The following is a 21,581-nucleotide window of genomic DNA, read 5'->3' on the forward strand; positions in this document are numbered from 1 at the left end:
ATTGGCATGCCTAATTTAGTATCATCTGCAAATACTGAGATTGTACTAGATATCCCCTCCTCTAGATCATTTATGAATAAATTAAACAGGATTGGTCCCAGGACAGAACCCTGGGGGACCCCACTTTCCAAACCCGCCCACTCAGAGTACTCCCCATTAATCACCACCCTCTGGACTCTCCCCTGGAGCCAGTTCTCTATCCAGGTACTCACCTTATGGTCCATACCTACCTTCCTTAGTTTGTACAGTAAGCGTTTGTGGGGAACGGTGTCAAAGGCCTTTGCAAAGTCCAGATACACCACATCCACAGGCTTACCTTTATCTAAGTGGCAGCTCACTTCATCGTAGAAGGTTAATAGATTGGTTTGGCATGAACGATTTTTCATGAATCCATGCTGATTACTACTTATAATACCGTTTTCATTACTAAAGTCTTGTATGTGGTCCCTTATCATCCCCTCCAAAATTTTGCAGACTACTGATGTTAGGCTGACCGGCCTATAGTTACCCGGGATATATCTCGGCCCCTTTTTAAATATTGGTACCACGTTGGCTTTTTTCCAATCAGCTGGCACCATACCTGTCTGTAAACTATCCTTAAAGATCAAGAATAATGGTCTGGCAATCACCTGGCTGAGCTCATTAAGAACCCTTGGGTGCAAGCCATCCAGTCCCGGGGATTTATTTATGTTAAGTTTCTCTAGTTTAGCTCTAAGTCTATCCTCTGTTAGCCATGGCGGCACTTCCTGAGGTGTATTATTTAGTTCGGCCTTACAAGCTGGGTTAGTGTAGCCCCCCGATTCCTTTGTGAAGACTGAAGAAAAGAAATTATTTAACACTTCCGCCTTTTCTCTGTCCTCAGTGGCCATTTTTCCTTTATCATCTTTTATGGGGCCAATGTGTTCTGGCCTCGCTTTCTTACTGTTTATATACTTAAAGAACTTCTTGGGGTTCTTTTTACTCTCCTCCGCTATATGTCTCTCGTGTTCTATTTTAGCCGCCCTGATTTCATCTTTACATTTCTTATTACACTCTTTGTAGTGCTTAAATGCTGCCAATGACCCCTCAGTCTTGTATTTTTTGAAGGCCTTTTCTTTAGCTCTAATATACATTTTTATGTTGGAGTTTAGCCACCCAGGGTTTAGTTTTGCTCTTTTAAATTTATTTCCCTGTGGAATGCACTGGCCCACCCCCTTGTTAAGTATGCTCTTGAAGCACTCCCATTTTTCCTCCGTGTTCTTTGTTCCCAGGGTTCTATCCCATTTGATATTTTCTAGCAGCGAGCGCAGTTTAGGGAAATTGGCTCTTTTGAAATTCAGTGTCCTTATATTACCCCTGTGTTTCCTATTACTGTAATTAATACTGAAACCAATTGACCTATGGTCACTGTTCCCTAAGTTGTCCCGTATTTCTATATCCGTGAGCAGGTCTGTATTGTTGGTAATCAGTAGGTCAAGTACTGCATTGTTTCTTGTCGGTGCATTCACCATCTGACCCATGAAATTGTCCTGCAAAACATTTAGGAACTGCCGAGCCTTGGCTGAATGCGCGGTTCCTTCTGCCCAGTCTATATCCGGATAATTAAAGTCCCCCATTATAATGACATTTCCCATCCTTGCTGCCAATCCTATCTGTAACATGAGGTCCGCCTCACCCTCCTCCCTCTGGTTGGGGGGCCAAGTTTAGCCTTTGGGGAGTTATGTTCTTTTTTGCGTTGACTTCCCACCCCTCATCAATATAATGCTTTGGGACATCCCTATGGTCTCTGAATAGATGGAGCTGCATCTATCGGTGAACGATAGAGAAAACTGTTTTTTTTGTAAGAACTTACAGTAAAATCCTTTTCTCTGAAATTCGACAGATGCAGTACCCGCCCCTCTACTTCTGAGTGAATGGGGTTTTTTCTTTTTATAAAAACTGCTTGCAACTGAACTGCTTGCTGATAGTGTGTGGGGTTATGCCTGCAAGGACAGCCCCATAGGCGTGGTTGAACTTTTTTCCTGCCTAGTGCCTATTCCTAGTGGGAGGAGCATAACCCTATGGTCTTTGAATAGATGGAGCTGCGTTTGTCGATGAACTTCAGAGAAAAGTATTTTAACGTAAGTTCTTACAAAAATCCAATTTTTGCCACAAGTATCGGGAAAATACCAATTTTTTTTTTTTTTTACACAGTTGTCAAATGATATATTGCTCACACATTCCATGGGTATATGTGAAATGACACCCAAAATACCTTATGTTGCTTCTCCTGAGTATGGGGAAACGTGTAAGACTTTGTGGCAGTCTAGCCGCGTACAGGACCCCAAAATCCAATCACCGCCTTCAGGCTTTCTAAGGGTGCAAATTGTTGGTTTCATTTCTCACTACCTATCACAGTTTCGGTGCCCTCCCCAAATGACCCCTTTTCAGAAAGTAGACACCCTAAGCTATTTGCTGAGCGGTATTTTGCAGATCTCGCCTTTTGTCACAAAGTTTTGGAAATTGAAAATAGAAAAAATTTGCTTTTTTTTTTTTTTTCATATTTTCCAAAACAAATTAGCAGAAATATACCCACCATGCCTCTTAGCAAATACCTTGGGGTGTCTACTTTCCGAGAAGGGATAACTGCTTTGGGACATCCCTATGAGTCATGAAGATAAGGAACTGTGTCTGTCAATGAATGATATAGAAAACTGGATTTTTTAAGCACTTCACTTAAAATCCTTTTCTCTGAAGTTTGACAGACGCAGCACCTGCCCCTCTACTTCTGAGGTATGGGGTTTTTTGTCTTGTAAACACTGCTTGCAACTAAACTGGTGGATGATAGCAGAGTCTGAAGGGTTATGCCTACAGGGACAGCCCCCATAGGGGTGGTTAAGCTTTTTTCCTGCCTAGTGCCTATTCCTAGGAGGAGCATAACCCTATGAGTGAGGAAGATAAGGAGTTGTGTCTGTTGAACTTCAAAGAAAATGATTTTATGGTAAGTTCTTACAAAAATCCAGTTTTAGCAGAGAAAATTACTTGACCCCCCCAATCCTCAGCAGTCCAATCATTATCATTTTTGCAGAATATCAATCTGTCCCTGATGTTTTTCCTGTAGAGAAGTGGTTTTATTTGCTGCCCTTTTTGACACCAGGCCATCCTCCCAAAAGTCTTCACCTCACTGTGCATGCAGATGCACTCATATCTGCCCGCTGGCATTCCTGAGCAAGCTCTTCACTGGTGGTTCCCCTGATCCTGCAGTTGAATCAACTGTAGGAGATGGTCCTGGCGCTTGCTGGACTTTCTTGGGTGCCCTGAAGCCTTCTTTACAAGAACTGAACTTCTCTCCTTGAACTTCTTGATCTGATAAATGGTTGATTTAGGTGCAATCTTAGTAGCAGCAATATCCTTGCCTGTGAATCCCTTTTTGTGATAACTACTAATTAAGCGAAAATCGGACATTGTGTTCATGTACGGTAAAAATTTTCTAGCCCGCCCCTTCAGTTCATCCAAACAGTCAAAATCTGCTGTCGAAAACACTAAATTAACAATCCGATAGTCGGCTAATCATTTATTGTAAGAATATTTCCCTACGATTTTCTTATCGTGTGTACAGGCCTTAAATCTTGGAGAGCAGCAGCCTTGGAAAACTTGCTCTTAAATGAAGTGTTCTTACTTTTCCAGTTTGTTTTTTTACAGTGAACGTTAACTGAAAACCTGTTATAAGGTAGAAGGGGGTTATAGCCTCAAGGTGGCTGCTGTTCAATTTTCTAGGTGCCTAGTGTCTATTTCTTCTGTAGGCAGCAAGATCACTCCGTTTCTTAGTATCCAGCTGGGTTCTTTAATGGGTGATAAACATTTTTTACATCCTGTGCAGAAATATACAATAATGAATGCATTTATTATGTTTATACATGGTTTTAGAATACATGTTATGATATGTATACAAGTGCTGCCTGTATATTGTCTTTTTATAAACATAGTGGGCATTTCAAAAGTTGATAAAAACATTTGGTACCTATTGAAAATATTTTGCATTGAGATGAAGTAAAATAGCATCAGATCCCCATGATCACTGGATCCTTGCTTGCCTGCATTTTCTCCACAGCATCTTCAGCTTTGGAGGTCAGTGATGGCTCATTTACTGCTTAAGGTTTTATAAATATTTGAATTCCATAGCTTTTCCCACATGTTCACTTTAGGCTTAAAAATGCAGATAAGGTGATAAATTGAAAGATGGATGGATTTGGGCTATGGTAAGGACTCATTTTACCTGCTCCTATTGCTAAAACATTTAATATAGTATATGGAATCCTGGCAACCTCTTTTAGTTTTTTAAATTAATTGCTTTAAAGTGGTTGTAAACCCTCACATATACCCAGTGAAGTGAAAAGCCTCAGATAATGCTCAGAGGTTAAACAAATCTCCCTACATAATTTTTACATGTAGATCTGCTGTCTTCCCCATTTCTACACTCTTTTTGGAAAGTGCAGATCGTGTTAGAAATCTTTCTTCCTCTCTCAGCAGTGAGTGGGGAGTCTGGGCTTACACTGTGTGATTGGAGGAAAGGGACACATCCCCTCCACATGTGAATTTTGATTACTACAATCTCCTTCCATCAATTTAAAATGTGTCACTACTCTGTTAATGTGGGGTTCCTCCCATCTGTTGGCCTAGGACTATTTGTGAATACTTGTGCTTTGTCATAACTAATACCTTTTTCCAACACATTATATTTGCTCTTGGTTTTCTGTTTTCAGACTAAAAAAATAAACATTTTGCATACACTGACTGTAACGGAACAACCAGCACCCCGACCAGGTACCTCCATTGACAGATGCTCCTAGTGCTTCCCGAGGGCTTCAAGCACTCCACCAGGCACTGTAACCACTTCAGACCCCACGAACCGCCGCAGCTTGGTTAGCGTCTCGCCGTCTCCTACCCACCCTGGACCTACGACAAGGCTCCAGGTTCCTGCGGGTGAACCTCTTTCCCCAGAGAGTACAGCAGAACAAGCTCTTACACAAGCTCTTACAAGAGCTTGGTGATTATCTAAGGGAGTATGGAAGGCCATAGCAATCCCTTGTAGCATATTCCCCTAATAAGAGACAGGACTCTAGATTGAGGGTGAAGTAACTCGAGAACAACTTTATTGAACAGACTTGTATACAGTTTTCACCCACAAGGTTACCACCCAGGTGGACCTTGTTGAAGACTGGACGTAACATTCACAATCCAATAGGAACAGAGTTTTACACTCTCATACAGTGTACACAATCCCTCCCCTCTGGCTGATTACAGTAGCATATACAGATGAAAGTGTATACAGGAACTAAACGAATTATCTAGCCATCAGGGCAGAACAATGTGAGGGCATTAACATTTAACAATGGAACAGACAGGTAAACCTTATCACAATACACATTCTCTTCCAATACACAAACAATAGGGAAGTCTGCGAATGACAGTCTGTGTCTCTCTCCCAGCCAAGCATGGAATACACTGTGTAAGGTGGTATTAAATCTTCATATTTAGATTTTGCTGACAAATATTGAAGCAAACCAAACCATTACTTATATGTCTTTCACTGGTAGTAACGGTGAGTACCGTCACACTGACATTTTATGTTTTAGTTCTCCACTTGCTGCACAGTCCAGGGGCCGCATGTTTTTTCCGCAAGGGAGTGCCTATAATAAAGCAACAAGTGGGGAGCTCCATCATTTGACGTTGTGATGCACTCTTGAGTTTTTTTTTGTATGTCCTACAACCCTGGCAGAGAATCTGTTCTCATATACTGATATGCAGAGTAAGAAAGGTGTATCTGTGGTCATCTAGTGTATCAGTGACTAAATGATATATTTATGTTTAGCTTTAGGAGATGTATACTTTTCTACTGTTATCTTTTTACTGTTCAATGTCCTAATTGTAGTCTATGACTTTCAGATCTCTGAAAAGCTTGAGCAGCTCCAGGAGAGAAGGCAGGAAACGGAAAACAAATGGAAGGATAAAATGGAATGGCTACAGATCGGTAGGTCCTAATGTTTTCATTATGATCCATAGCTACTGACAGCTTATGCTTGTTTCTTGATGAGTGACCTGTTATGTCCCAATGATTTCCATTATTTCTTACTTTACTATTTTTCTTTAGAATGTCAAAATATCATATAACAAAACGTGAATATAGGTCACCATTTTTTAAGTTATTACAGTGGCAGCCCTGTCCTCCTCCAAGCAGGATCTGACCTTTTGATGCATTTTTAAATCGGGAGCCTCTGCAGGCCCCATGGTGTTCTTGAAAGGGCTTCAGGGTAAATGTGATTGTAAATACTTTTGCATGATTGCAGTATTGCATATACCAGTAGCAATTTACTTCATGGTACAGGTATGTTCACATGTTTGTACCCATACTATCACAAAAATAGGATTTTTTTTTTACTAGCTATAAAAACCTTTACAATGTGTTCATTAAGGGGGGCAGCAGAAATCTTGACCATTGGGTTTTAGTGCCATCTGAAAGATGCTGGGCACAAAACAAAAGCACAGCCCAATGGGTACCCCTGCTAATTGCCACACACCAATCTGCTAGATGCAGCTTCATCACAAACCCTTTATAAAAAAAAACTACAATTCACAGACTTAATTGCATGAGGGGTGGGTGCTGAGTCCCTCAAAGAACACAGAGAAAAGGATTTTTATGATATGTACAAAATATCCTGTTTTCTATTCCACTCACATTGATGTACACGGCAGAGATTTTGACCATCGGTATGTCGTCCCAAAGCAATGTCTGCCAAAGGATAGGAAACATAAACAACTTACCACAGGCACATCAACTACACTGCTGTATGCAAGACTTTGCAACCTACAAGACTTTGCAACCTACACGACTTTGCAACCTACACAAGCATCTGTGGATGCAGCAAAATCAATGTTGAAAAAAATTGTAAAGGTGTGGAAGGATGACCAGATTGCCCACCTTTCAAGCCTGAGACATGCCTGATGATGAAAAGCTCAAGATGTGCTATAACTGTTCTAGATGAATGGGCTGTGACAGGAAAAGGAGTTCTTGTGGAAAACTATCGCTCACACAGAACTGCAAATTCCCCTCACTGCAGTCACTGGGTGCTGATCCTAGGAGCCAATGACCACTTACCAGCCTCCATAGAGATGAATAAGTCCTTTTTGATGAAACATGTTAGAGAGGAGCAGCTTTACGCCCAGTTATGCTGTCTGCTAGCTGCCTTGAGTAAATTGACATACATTGTTGGAGTGCCACAATTTGTATTTGAGGAAAAGGAGGTGCTTAACATTTCATGGTATAAGCCTAATCCAATATTTTGTTTGATCCATTTTGAGATAGTGGTCAAGAAAGCCAACTGACCTTAGCTCAGATCCTCCATAAGAAAAAAAATGGAATATGTTTTAGTAGTTGAGGCCATAGGAAGATAAACCCACCCAGCCCGTATGACATCCAAGAAATTCAAGTGTTTTGCTAATTTGTTAATTTCTTTAGGATGCTTTGGCTGGGATAAAAAGATGGAAGAACGATCTCTTCCGATCATTAAAATGAAAGGCAGATACCACCTTTGGCAAAAAAGAATCTACTTGACATTGCATAACACCAAAAATGGAGGACTGGACTGCCAAATCTGATATCCTCCATACTAAAGGATGGCCACCAAAAAAAAGTCAGTAGTGGAAATTCCTGAATATTATTAAAGTGTGTTTTCAGCAAAGCAGATAAAACCAAGGCATAACACCTTAAATGGAAATGTCAACTATGGATTAGTGGGCTATTGAACATTTACACTCCCTGTAAAAAAAAAAAAAAAAGAGAAGATCTGCTAAAGTAACGGCAACATCATAGAAAGTTGCACCACAAAATTTCAGCTTTACTGGGTACAATGGTATATATTTTAGGAAAAAGATTTCCAAGCCTTACGCATTGTAGGAATCACAGAATCCACTAACCCCCTGTTCTTCAAAACCTAGCTTTTTAGTTTTTAATAGCTAGGTCATCAAAACCAGTAGTTATAAAACAGGATGGAATATTAAGCCCTGAGACCAGGAGGCTTGGTTGAAGGGGAAGACGCTGGGGAGCATCCACAACCAGAGGAACTAGGTCCACATAACCAAGGGCAACAAAGCCAATCTGGAGCCAAAAGACTAACAGAAATCCCTTCTCCTTTCACTCTGTAAGCGATATCCAGCATTGGTACTGAACTCTTCCTCTCTAATGACTGGAATATGCATTGTCTGCCTGAACTCACTGGGTGATGGAAGATTGATCCAGTGCAAGACAGAGTTTTATCACTTATAGTTTTCAAAACATTGATCGGTAGCATAGATTCCTTCTTGCCAAGACAGAGAGATAATGTTTCCCACATCCAGCAGTGCGTCACACATGTACAGTATCTCCCAAAAGTTAGTACACTCACATTTTTGTAAATATTTTATTGCTAAAAAAAGATTAGGTTAAAGGTGATGAACTGGCCAAGCATGTCTCCAGACCTAAACCCTATTAAGCATCTGTGGGGCATCCTCAAACAGAAGGTGGAGGAGCGCAAGGTCTCCAACATCCACTAGCTCCGTGAAGTCATCATGGAGGAGTGTAAGAAGACTCCAGTGGCAACCTTTGAAGCTCTGGTGAACTCCATACCCAAGAGGGTTAAGGCAGTACTGGAAAATAGTGGCCACACAAAATATTGACATGTTGTGCCTAATTTGGGCATTTGCACTTTGGGGTGTACGCACTTTTGTTGCCAGCGCTTTAGACATTAATGGCTGTGTTGAGTTATTTTGAGGGGACAGCACATTTACACGGTTATACAAGCTGTACGCTCACTACGTTTACATTGTAGCAAAGTGTCATTTCTTCTGTTGGCACATGAAAAGGTTTAATAAAATATTTACATAAATGTGAGGGGTGTACTCACTTTTGTGAGATACTGTATTTGAGTTTGTGAACCAAGCATTTGGCCCGTTCCACATAAACAGGAGACATCTGTTTATTCTCCAACCCCTGGTGCAAATGTTTTGTCCACTCTGAGCATCTTCAAAATATTAAGCCATGGCTGAAACTGATCAAAGAACCAATAAAGAAGTGTACATTGATCTCATAAAGGATTCCTCCTCCTTGTCAGGTCCTTAAACAAGTGAGACTCTACTGGGACCACTGTAACCTTAATTTTTTTAAATAATCTTTATTTTTCAAAGTACAGAAAAATAGCAGTAGTAACAAAGGGACACCAACCTAAAACAGTGCATTGCAATAGCAGGTCATAAAACATTCACTAGTCACAGAAATAAGGGGCAGGTTTGCTGAATATGTAGTGTGCCTATCGGTCAAACAGAGAAAAATCTCATGAAACTCCTTGCCCTATTGTCCAGGCCTAGCCCCCAGGGAAGAACCCCCCGGGGTGGCCAGGGAGCTCTGTCATAGCTGGCATACCCAACTTTAAAACTAGGCAGCCACATAATTAATAGTCACTTAGGTAAAGTGAAAGACAGAATAGTCATTAAATCAAGAGAAAGAGAAAAAAATGCCCCCTAAGGAGCCAGAAAGAGGTAGAAATACAGAGAAAAAATGAAAGACGGTGAAAGGAAGAGGGTCTGGTAGGAGCTCGGCCAGGATGAAGGCATCAGGCTGGGAGGAGGGATGTTGCAGGAAAAGGTGCCGACCCCATCCCAGATATCCAGCACAGTTTCCAGGCTCAACCATGTCATTCATCTGGGAGCTCATCAGAGTAAAACATCCATCCCGTCCATATGTCCATGAACAGGGACTGCTGCCCCCTGAGTGTCAGTACCCTCCGTTCCGCACCCATAACCCCATTCACCTCTCGTTTCCACTCAGCCAAAGTGGGGCAAGTGGTCTGCTTCCAATGCCTTGAAATCAGACACTTGGCAGAGTTTAGCAAAAATGGGGTGATACTAAGTTTGGATCTTTTGATAGGAGTGTACTTCGTGGAAGAGGTACTGGAGCGGGGTGCGTTCTGGGGGAGTGACAGTCAGTTTCTGAATCCAAAGGCTCACTGCATCCCAGAAAGGTCTACGTAGGGGACACTCTCACCATATGTGGAAGAACGTGCCCTCTTGGCCACATCCCCTCCAGCACCTAGGGTCCGCGGTAGGGAACATCTGTGCCAGTCTAGTGGGAGTTCTATACCACCGGGAAAGGAACTTCTAGGAGGACCCCTGGACTCATGTACTAATAGATGAAACATGAGCCAAGTGCATAATCCTGGTGATCTGTTGGGGCGAAAGCTCCACACTCAGCTCTCTCTCCCAGTCCCTGATATAATAAGGAACAGCACGTGAAACCGTGCTAAGAACTAATTTTATACATATGCGAAATTAAATGTCGGAATTCTGGAGGCTGCGTAACCCACTTCTCGAAGGGGGAAAGGGTGTCTATCGAAGTGGGGAGGGGAGTTTAGATACAAAGTCCATCAGCTGTCTGCAACGCCAAGAGGATCAAGGGAAAGTACCAAAACGGGACTAAAGGGTGGCTAACGGTAATAACTGCCCAGACGGTGCAAACTTCCCACAAAAAGTCTTCCCGTCTGCCCCCCAGGCCTGAAAGAAATGTGAGTCCTCACCTGGGGTGAACCAAGGATATCTCCCCAGAGGGGCCAGTGGAGAGATACCAGGGGAATAATCACCCCCTGCATTAAGCCTATCCCACATCCAAAAAGTGGCCCACGTCAACGGAGAGGTCAACTCTAAAAGACCCCCATCGAATGCCGGTATCCACAGTGCACCGGCTAAATTCCTGCCAGCCTTGGTTTTCTTCAGTGACTGGTTTAGGCGCTCAGAGGTCAAAGAGTTCATATAGATGAAACAATGGCAGGTAAAAGTGTTGATGTACACAGGTGGGGCAAAAGCAGTTCGCACAAGGGAGGATTAAAAGTCCATGTGCAACTTTCTGACCGTTCTTAGAGGCAATCCAAGGGTGGTCCGCAGCTCAGGGCCAGCTCATTCAAACAGAGTGAAGTCAACTCTAAACAGATAAAGGAGGGAAGAGTGCCACTTGAGTGCAAGATTATGATGACTTATGACATAAATATGTAGTAACTTACATTAAAGTAAGGATAAAAGCGTCTGTCAGGTATACAACGGTTCCACGATGGTGAGAGGGGTCCGCACAATCCAGGGTGCCTCAGGTACAGAGCGCCAGACCAGCTGGCTGTGTGTGTCCGGGCGATCGGGGAGATCAGAGAGATACGGCCGTGAAGGGAACCGGAGGGCATCTGACGTCAGCGGCAGGGAACACGGCCGCATCTCTCTGATCTCCCCGATCGCCCAGACACACACAGCCAGCTGGTCTGGCGCTCTGTACCTGAGGCACCCTGGATTGTGCGGACCCCTCTCACCATAGTGGAACCATTGTTTACCTGACAGTCGCTTTTATCCTTACTTCAATGTAAGTTACTACGTATTTATGTCATAATAAACCATAATCTTGCACTCAAGTGGCGCTCTTCCCTCCTCCTTTATGGTTTTCTCCAGTGGGACCCAGGGTTTGGTGGTGGTATCATTAGCTCAATTTAGGATGCGTACCAGGGCCATGGCTTTGTAATACAAGGAGACATCAGGTAGACCCCCCCTCCCCTTTTTTATGTTGTCTCAAAATGCCATCTGCCAATCTTGGATGCTTGTCATGCCATACAAACTTCAAAAAGGACCGCTTAAGTCGTTTGAAAAACTGTTGTGGCAGATGTATGGGGACCGTATTGAGGAGATACAGGAGTCTGGGCAAGATATTTATCTTGAGCACGTTAACACAGCCAAACCAGGTCATAGGGTATATAGCCCAGGTGTCCAGGTCGGCGTCAAAACAGTTCACCATATTCCCGTAATTTTTATCATAAAGAACTGTCAGGTCTGGAGAAATACGGGTACCTAAATATGGGAGGGATTGCTCCCTCCATGTGAAGCCAAAGGAGCTGCGGAGGGCCTCCGCCATTCCTGATGGTATATGTATAGGCAGCAGTTCCGACTTGTCGTAGTTGATTTGAAAGTCGGAAGGATCCCCAAAATTGCGCAATTCATGTAGGAGCACTGGGAGAGAAATCTGGGGTTTGCTAATGTAAAAAAGGAGGTCATCAGCGTAGGCTGACAGCTTATGTTCCACCGATCCTATGGTAAGTCCCTGGATATCCTCTGCAGCCCGCACCACCCGTAGAAATGGTTCCAGGGTCAGGGCAAAGAGTAACGGGGACAGGGGGCACCCCTGTCTAGTACCATTATAGATGGGGAAGGCATCCAACAACAATCCATTTACCCTGACCCTGGCCCTCAGCCCACTGTACAGTGCCAAGATCCACCCCAATATCCTCCACCCAAGACCAAGGGAGCGAAGGACCTCCAAAAAGTACGTCCAGTCTACCCTGTGGAAGGCCTTTTCTGCATCCAGCAACAAGACCAAACTCGGAGCCCGGTCCGGGCCATGTTGTGCACAATGCAGGACGTGAAGGGCACGTATGGTATTGTCGCGGGCCTCTCTACACGGCATGAAACCTGCCTGGTCGTGGTGGATCAAGGCAGCAACATGGTCCTGAAGGCACAAAGCCGGCACCTTAGCCAGAATTTTGGTTTCAGTGTTGAGAAGGGAGATCGGCCTATAATTAGCACAATAGAGGGGTTCCTTACCAGGTTTAGGCAATACAGTAATGTGGGCCAGAAGGGCCTCTGGTGGCGGGGGGTATCAAGGGAGACAGTATTAAAGTACCTACACATGCGATCCCCAAGCACAACAAACAATTTCTTATAATATAGATTTGTAAAGCCGTCCGGTCCCAGGCTCTTGCCCTGGGGAAGGGCAGACACGAGACGCCGCCCCCACCCACCTCCTCCACAGTGATCGGCGACTCTAATTCTGCCAAGGTCTCTGCGGGGAGCTGTGGTAAACCTGATGCTAATAAATAGGATTTTATCCTGTCCACCCGTTCACCCCCCTTGGCAGGGATATGATAGAGAGATTTGTAGAACTTTTGTCAAGCAGATCCGAAATCTTCTGCTGCCACTGACGCCTCATCCTGGACCCTTGGGAGATTAAAACCCCCCCTGATCACAGCCTTATGGCCTTCCCATAATGCTGATGGGGTCACTTCCGGTGTGGAGTTGAGCTCAAAGTAAGAGCGAACTGCTTTCGTAACAGCCTCAACAACGGATGGGTCATCCAGAAGGTTTTCGTTAAGCCTCCAAGACCAGCTTTTATGATGGGCTCCAGGAGGCGTAAAGGTCGGGGAGACCGGGGAGTGATCAGAGAGGGTGATCGAGCTAATAGTTGTTGTACAGACAGAGTCCAGGTGAAACTGATCGACAAACAGCAGATCCAATCTGGAGTACATATCATGAGTTTTGGAGTAGTAGCTATAATCCCACACCCCGGGGTTGGAGATTCTCCAACAGTCAACCAAGTGTAACTCTCTAAGCGCTTTCTTGACATGCTTCTGAGCTCTAAAGGAAGGGGGAGTACCGACTGAGTCCAAGGCAGAGTCCAAGACCACATTGAAGTCCCCCCCCCCCCCCAGCAACACCACGCCCTCTCGGAAGGCTATTAGCTGCTTCAGGGTAGTGGAGACGAACGGGGCTGTTCTGGCATTAGGTGCATATAAATTGGCAATTGTGTAAATCTGGCCATGAATCAGGCCTTTTTAGAAACCAAAATCTCCCCTCTGGGTCTATCTGGGAGGAAGTCAGGACAAACGGACAGTTTTTGTGGATAGCAACTGAAACTTCTCTGACCTTTGCTACCGGGGATACACTGTGGAACCATTGAGCAAAACATGTGAATAGGCAGCCGGGGAGTAGACGTGGCAGTAAAATGGGTCCCCTGTAGCAGTAAAATATCAGGGCGCAAGTGACGCAATTCCTGCCACAGCCTTCCTCTTTTGTTGGGAGAACAAAGCCCCTGCACATTATAAGAAATCAACCTTAGAGTGTCAATCATGAAAAGTCAACAGGGGAAAGAGGGCAAACCAGGGGACTCACAGGTTCCAGTACCCCCAAAACAGATCAACATGCCGCCCCCTGAATTGCTCTGCCCTCCTCCAGGCAGCGGTTAGATCCCAGACTCAAAAAGGAAAAAGAAGAAAAAGGGGATGGTAAAAAAAGAGGCAAAAAATGCCTCCACTAAATGGAGACCTCATGACTCCAAACAGCCCAAAAAAAATTGGCTCAAAAAAAAGATCCAAACACTTGGATTGCCCTACTTGGGGGTTGTGGCTGCAGGCGAGGAGGAGTGAGCAATGCAACCCTTAGCATTTCAAGCAAATAACCACCTCAGGAGAGGTGGACACTAACAATGTGTCCTGCGGCTAAAAGAGCTAAGCGTGGGCCCCTCTCCCCAGCATGGGAAGCAAAAAAAGCCTCCCGCTACATTCAGGCATACTAGAGATAAGGAATAAACAGTGTAAATTTGCAGAGGTAGGCATGTCACCACATATGAGCAGCTGGTAAACCCGCCATGGAGAAGGTTATTCAGGAGGCCACTGAGCCATGATCAGGGTCATGCCTAGGGCCCTTTTTCTTCTTGGCAGATTTGGGGGAGACTCTGCGTCATCGCTCAGGCCGCTGTGGCATGGGAATGAAAGCCCTGAAGCCTCCAATCAGGGAAGTCCACAATGGGAATAGGGAGAGCTGTGCCCCATCAGTCAATAGTAGGCATATGTCTTGCAGCTTTCATGACCGCCTCCTTAAGAGCATATTTGTGAAGCTTACACACCACATCTCTCGGCCTCTCTCCCTCCTGGGGTAATGGGAGCAAGGCACGGTGGACTCTGTCTATTTCAATGTTCTCAGGAGCCCGGTCGTCCAATATCTGGTGGAAGATGCCTTGGACAGTAGGCAACAGGTAGGGGGCCCTAGTAGCTTCTGGGAGACCCCTAATGCTGTATATTTTGCCTCCTGTCTCTGTTCTCATAATCATCAAGCTGATCCATTAGTGAATATAAAACAGTGTCATGCTTTTAAGGAATTTTTCTTAAATGCTGCCATAGACTGTAAATTATCATCCTGCTTCCAGCGTGTCCACCCTATGTCCAGTGCTTTAGTGTCCGCCCGCAGCCCCTCCAAGGCCTGTGTCACCGAGTGTTCAACCGTGGTAGTAATTAAATGTATTATCTCAGATTTTGTAGGCAGGGCCCTAATATGGGCCTTCCAGTCCCAGTCGCCATCCTGCTCCCCATAATCAGAAGAGTGGGGCGAACCAGCGGAGTACTGCAGGAAAGGGTCAGGGCTGTGCCCCTGTACCTGTGGAAGACCAGAGGGTGAGGAGAGTCCTGTGATCCACGGTCTGCTACCATCTTGGCTGCCATGCGCTGTCCGCTTGGACGGGCCGTGAAGAGCTGTTAGAGGTCCGTGGAGCGTGAAGAAACCCCGCTGGGCGGTTGGGAGGATGGACGCCACTTCGCTGGCATGCTGAAGGGTGAATATCGCTGATTCTGGAGCCGCAGGACGCGGTAAGCGCCCGGGAATAGCAGGAGCTCAGACGAAATGCGTCCTCACACCTACGCGGTCAGGACACACCCCCACTGTAACCTTATTTAACCTATCCACATGCACTTTTTAAGGAACTCGTCCTTGAAGGGATAGTAAAAAGGACAGATGGGGTCTAAAGGACAGATGACTTTCATGTCCTAGTGACCAAAAGCTGCATTCACAGAAGTTTGGACCACCACCTGGTGGAATTTTAGAATAGTTATATAAGGAGGACCAGGTGGTCTTACATAGTTGGGCCACTGAGGCTTGGTCCTGGAAAGACTAATAAACAGCCACTGACCTAGTGGTGTCAGCATGTAAAAGTGCAGGAAGAGTTTGGTCTTTTACATCTATGCACTTGCAGGTCATGTGGTTTTCAGGTGTGTTTTTGATGCATTTTGCTTTTCTTTTTTTCTTTTCTCCAACAACCGCTGCGTCCTTAACAGCCGGTGAGTCCTCAGCAGCCTTCCCTGTTGACAGCTGAATGTAGAAACAAGAATTGCCTGCAAAAAAATATGTGGGACCTTGTATGGATTTTGAGGGGAACCCCCATGCCAAAATTAAAAATATGTTGTTAGTTCTCACAACAGTAATGTGACACAGCAGTGGTGGGTGTTGCTTAACATCTGATTGTTGATTACCATCATTAGAGCTGCTTAAGCGGCGGCTGTGCTGTGAAGGACTTCCGTTATTAGTGGCTTTAAAAACCGGTTTGCCAGGCCTTATGGTCATTCCCCTTTGAGAAAGTCAGAAATGACGAAACGTGTCACGTCGTGACCATTTGGCAACCGGAAGTACAGTGTGGAGACGAACGGACATCCCTGCGGTTTACTCCTTCAGCGTGGAGAGGTCATGAGTACCCGGGATGGCTGCAGGAGTCATCCAGCCTGATGTGATTGATGTACTTGATTTGATGGGCTTTAGTTAAGCATGTGTTTTGTGAGTGCACACTTTGTAAAATCTAAATAAAGACTGATCTTATTTAAAAACGGTATCACATTAGTGGGGTTGTCATTCTATTTGCATATGCCCATGAGGATAACCGTGTGATACTGAGGAGGAGGACAACGTGTATTCTGTTGGGAAAGATGTATTTGAATTAGTGATGCACCGAAATTTCAGCCACCGAGATTTTCAGCCGAAAATGGGCTTATTCCATTTCGGCCAAAAATGGGTTAAATATGCCGATACTAAAGATGGCCGCCGCGGACGCAGCGCAGGTTTCAAAAAACCCACCTCTGGCCGTCGGCCCGCCTCCCGGTGATGTCACTACTACTGCGATCTGTGCATGAATTAATTAACACACTGGGCGGGCGAGCGGCCCCTAATAGCTGTAACTATGTGAGCGCTTCACTTCCCTGTCAGGCATGTATCATCCGCTGACAGAAGTGAAGCGCGTTAGTTCATTCATGCACAGATCGTAGTAGTAGTGACATCACCGGGAGGCGGGCCGCCGGCCAGAGGCGGGTCTTTTGAAAGGAAGGACACGGGAGGACTGGAGCTGAGAGTAAGGAGATTGCATTGGGATTGTGAGGGACGCTGAGGCGGGGGGGGCGCTGAGGCGAGCTTACCAATGGTATCTAGTATTATGCAGCATGAGGGGGTTAATGTATTGCCACTGCTGGTCACTGATGCATTAGTGACCGACCAGTGGCAGTTAATTAACCCCTTTGTGCTGCATTAGTGCATTCAGTAGCAGTGCAACCAGTGTTGATTAACACTGACACTGGTTGCACTAATGCAGCACTAAGGGGTTAATTAACTGCCATTGGTCAGTCACTAATTCATCAGTGACCAGCAGTGGCAATACATTAACCCCCTCATGCTGCATAATACTAGATACCATTGGTAATTAAATTAACCACTATACTGCGACAGGGTGGCAGCTACAAGTGTACTCCTGCCTGTTTGTGTTGTATGCCCCTGTTCTATCTATTTTAAAATTATTTTAAAATTATTTGGGGGAAAAAAGTCATTTTTGGTTTCGGTTTTCGGCCAAGGGCATCCTGCATTTTCGGTTTCGGCCCAGAGTTTTCATTTCGGTGCATCCCTAATTTGAATGCAGAGGATTTGTCTCACCTGGAATAAAGAGCCATTGTAATGAGCTAGCAAGCCCTGTCCATGAGAGTGGGGGGGGGGGGGGGCAGATATCTCTAGTGAGTGTCCAATTCCCTTGGGGTCTTGGGGGGACCAGAACTGAAGGCTTAGGCTCCATGTACACGGGACGCTGGAAATGGTCGTTTAGGAGCAGTTGGGCGTTTTTTTCAGAAGCCCCTGAACCCATCTACATTTTATCTTATCTGTCCATGTACACCAGGTCGTTTACAGTCATTTGCAGGCAGTTGCATTCAGGGACTTTTTTTAGAACGCAATTATTTGCGTTCGAACGTGTGTTTCCCGGCGTTTCAAACGCACAAACGCGTCTGAACGCGTCTAAACGCGCCCGAACGCGTCTGAACGCGATGACCCGCGTTTAGCGTTCGCGTTTTTCCATTTTAAAGGGGAATAATTTTTTTGACCTCTAGGAACGCTTCTAAACGCAAACGCCCCTAATTGCCGCTAAACGCCCGCTAAACACGGGTACAAACGCGAACGAACGGGCGTTTCAAACGTCCTAAAAATTCCAGCATTCAAAGGGACTTTTAACAACGTCCCGTGTACATGGAGCCTTAGAAGGTGTTCCCTTTCTATAGAACTGCACAAGTGGGACTTTTGGACTTTCTCCCTCACCTTGAATTTGGAGTTGATCCGAATATGGACTCTGCTCTGTGATGGCACTTTTGTGATCGACTGTTTCCTCCACATTACTTTCTCCTGTGTGCAATTGCTTATGGACCATTGTATTTTATAGTTCTATTATATGTTTGTTACCATAATGTGATTGCGCTACTGATGCCAGTTTCTCTACTAAGATTAGTTGGTGTTCCAATATTATATGGTGTGGGGTCCCCCACAAAATCCATACCAGACCCGTATCCGAGCATGCAGCCCAACAGGTTAAGAAAGGGAGGAAATGAGCGCCCCCCCCCCCCCCCCCCCAAGGCACCTTGTCCCCATGTTGATGGGGACAAGAGGCCTTTTCCCCACAACCCTGGCCGTTGGTTGTGGGGGTCTGTGGGCGAGGGGACTTATTAAGAATCTGGAAGCCCTCTTTAACAAGGGCAGCAAGGGTCATGATTGATGATGGCTCTACACTGGAGGGCATGGTTTCTGTTTTTAAGAAAGTGACCTGTCAAAAACTTGTGTAATGTCTTTACTCTCATACTTTTGTGGTGAATGGGTAGGGGTACTTATTCACATGGGGGGGAGGCTTCCAGATTCCGAATAAGCCCCCTGCCTGCAGACCTCCACAACCACCGGCCAGGGTTGTGGGGAAGAGGCCCTTGTCCCCATGTTGGCAGGGCACCCTGCCCCAAAGCATCCCTCCATGTTGAGCATTTGGCCTGGTATGGTTCAGGAGGAAGGGGGGCGCTCTTTCATCCCCTCCCCTCCCTTCCCTGACCTGCCAGGCTGCATGCTCAGATAAGGGCCTGGTATAGATTTTTTTTACATTTTGGCATGGGTTTCTCCTCAAAATCACAACCAGACCCAAAGGGCCTGGAAGGGGGGGGGGGGGGGGGACCTCATGGCTTTTTTTTTTTTTTGCTGGCAATTCTTGTTTCTACATTCAGCTGTCAGCTGTTAAATCATCAGCTGGCTTCCCGACCTGCTCCTTAACAACCAGCTATACACAGTGTGTTATAGAGAAGAAAAAAAAACACAAAATGCGAAACACATGTAAAAACGCAACACTTTTTGTTGTGGGTGCCTTGAAGTCTATTACAGGCAAAACGCAATCTGCTGCGTGAAAAAAGTCCCTTATCCTTTCCAAAAACACACCGGCTGAAAAACGCAGTTCCTGAAGGTAAATAAGAAATCGGTCTTCCTGATAAAAGCAGTTGCTTTGAAGTAGGCTCTGGTTGCTCTGGCTATGTCCAGGAAGTGAAGAGCAACCGCTTTTTTGGGTGCTTTGAAGTAGGGCACAGTAGTGGAAGGATCATGTTTCCATTAAGATGGAAGACAAGTACCACTCTGGTCTTTGTAAAGAATGAGAAATGGCTCTGAGGTGCGCAGGCACACATCTGGCAAGCATTGTAGCCACTAAGAAGGCCACTTTGTAGAGGAGATCTAAGGGGATTTCACTGATGGGTACAAAGGGTAGTTTCTGCAGGCTGGAAAGAACCAGATTGGGGTTCTAAGGAAGTGCAGGGTGATGTAAAGTACCTAATCCCAGGATGCCCTTTGAATGAAGGTTTTGACAAGGGAGAGCAAGGTTGGAGGTTTTTGAACGAGCATGGACAAGGCAGAAACCTTGTGTTTCCTTCAGAGTGCTTAAGGTCAAGTTCTGGTCAAGTCCTAATTGTAGGAGTGCCAGAATGTAAGGCACAGAGTAATCTCTGGATTGTGCCTGTGTACAGGTGAAGGATTTGCAGGTATGATAAACCAACCTTTTTGGAAGTGGCTTTGCTTGCATTGTAGGAATGAAACTCGGACCCCTCTGTCCCTTAAGATCTGGGCTTCAACAGACTTGCCGTTTAGTTTGTGACTGAGAATCAGGATGGAATAAAGGCCCTTAGTCATGAGTTCTAGTCAGTTGGGAAGAAGCAAGGGGTTTTCTTCTAATAATCTGAGTATGTACAGGTTCTTCTGAACAAATTTGGTGCAGTCCGAATCACTGGTTTCCTGGGATAGAAGTAAAACAGAATGGACCATGAGCCATGCAGAGCGCCCTGTGGCTAACTACACATGTTCCACAAAATTTCAAGGTGAGCACCTATGCAGGATCCAGTGCCCGATTTTATCAGTTTGTCCCCACAGTGTGGGGCTTAGGTACAGCTACCAAGGATTTACTGAGATTGCACTGATCTGTACCCCCTTCTGTCTGTCTGTGGGTTTTAGAAGACATTGAATAGTTAATTGAAAAATCAAAAGATAAAATAATAAAGTATTAAAGCTAAGAGTGAATTCTTAGTGAGAAAAGGTCCATACCACTGGGACGTCCTCAAAAACCTGCCAGTGTTTTAATAATCCAGGGTCTATGAATAATCGGCCTGTGTCCTGTGCTGTACAATTTAAGACAAAGTGTACTGCCCCCAGCAGATGTGCGGGTTTAACAGGGGCCACTTCTTGGCTGTGCCTTTTTTTGTGCCTGGCACTCTACTTCTGCTGTTGGTGTTGTAACTCAGCGGTCAAGAGCTTCACTGTGCATTTTAATAAAAGGAAATTTAGATTTTTAAACTGAGCCAAATTTGTAACTTATTCTTCGGAGTTATTAGCCATTTACGGCTTATTCAGAGATGTCAAAACTCCCCATCTGGATGCAACCGCAGTCTATGCTATGGCCGCACACAAACTGAATGATTAACTGCTTCCAGTTTGTTTGCCACTACATCCCCTGGCCCTGCATTCAAACTTCTGCATCCAGGGCTGGTCAGAATCTGATCACAGTATCTGGGCATGGACACACACACACACACACACACACACACACACACACACACACACACACACACACACTCTGTGCAGGGGGCACATTTCTCCTGCAGGAATCACAAAATCTCAATCTACTCTTCCACAAGGTGTGCAGGGGGCTAGTTTCTCCCCCTGCAAAAATCACCAAATCTCAAAATACTATTCCATGCTTTGGCCACAGAAAAAAGAAGTCCCCCAAAAATTGTAATTTTTCAACTGCTGCTGTATATAAAAACCTTACAAAACGGATATATATACACAGCGCTGAATTATGCAAATTCCTAAATTTCAATAAACTGCTGAAATGGTGCCCAAGTCACTCAATCAAAAATTAAATAGTTATACCTTACACAGTCCTATATACAGTATCTCCCAAAAATTAGTACACCCCTCACATTTTAATAAATATTTTATCATATCTTTTCATGTGATAACACTGAAGAAATTACACTTTCCTACAATGTAAAGTTGTGAGTGTACAGCTTGTATAACAATGTAAATTTGCTGTCCCCTCAAAATAACTCCACACACAGCTATTATTGTCTAAACTGCAGGCAACAAAAGTGAGTACACCCCTAAGTGCAAATGTCCAAATTGGGCCCAAAGTGTCAATATTTTGTGTG

General features: G+C 44.9%; 1 protein-coding gene across 3 annotated transcripts in view; it reads left to right on the forward strand.

The window, feature by feature from the left end:
• Positions 1-21,581, forward strand: part of SPTBN2 (spectrin beta, non-erythrocytic 2) — a 1,240,451-nt gene that overhangs the window by 1,010,136 nt on the left and 208,734 nt on the right. For all 3 annotated transcript variants that reach the window (XM_082270338.1, XM_082270340.1, XM_082270339.1), the window contains one exon: positions 5,905-5,989. In XM_082270338.1, coding sequence (XP_082126464.1) covers positions 5,905-5,989 — 85 coding nt within the window. The remainder of the gene's footprint in view (positions 1-5,904; positions 5,990-21,581) is intronic.

This window comes from Pelophylax lessonae, assembly GCF_965119305.1.
Source record: "Pelophylax lessonae genome assembly, chromosome: 10".
Taxonomy (NCBI): Eukaryota; Metazoa; Chordata; class Amphibia; order Anura; family Ranidae; genus Pelophylax; species Pelophylax lessonae.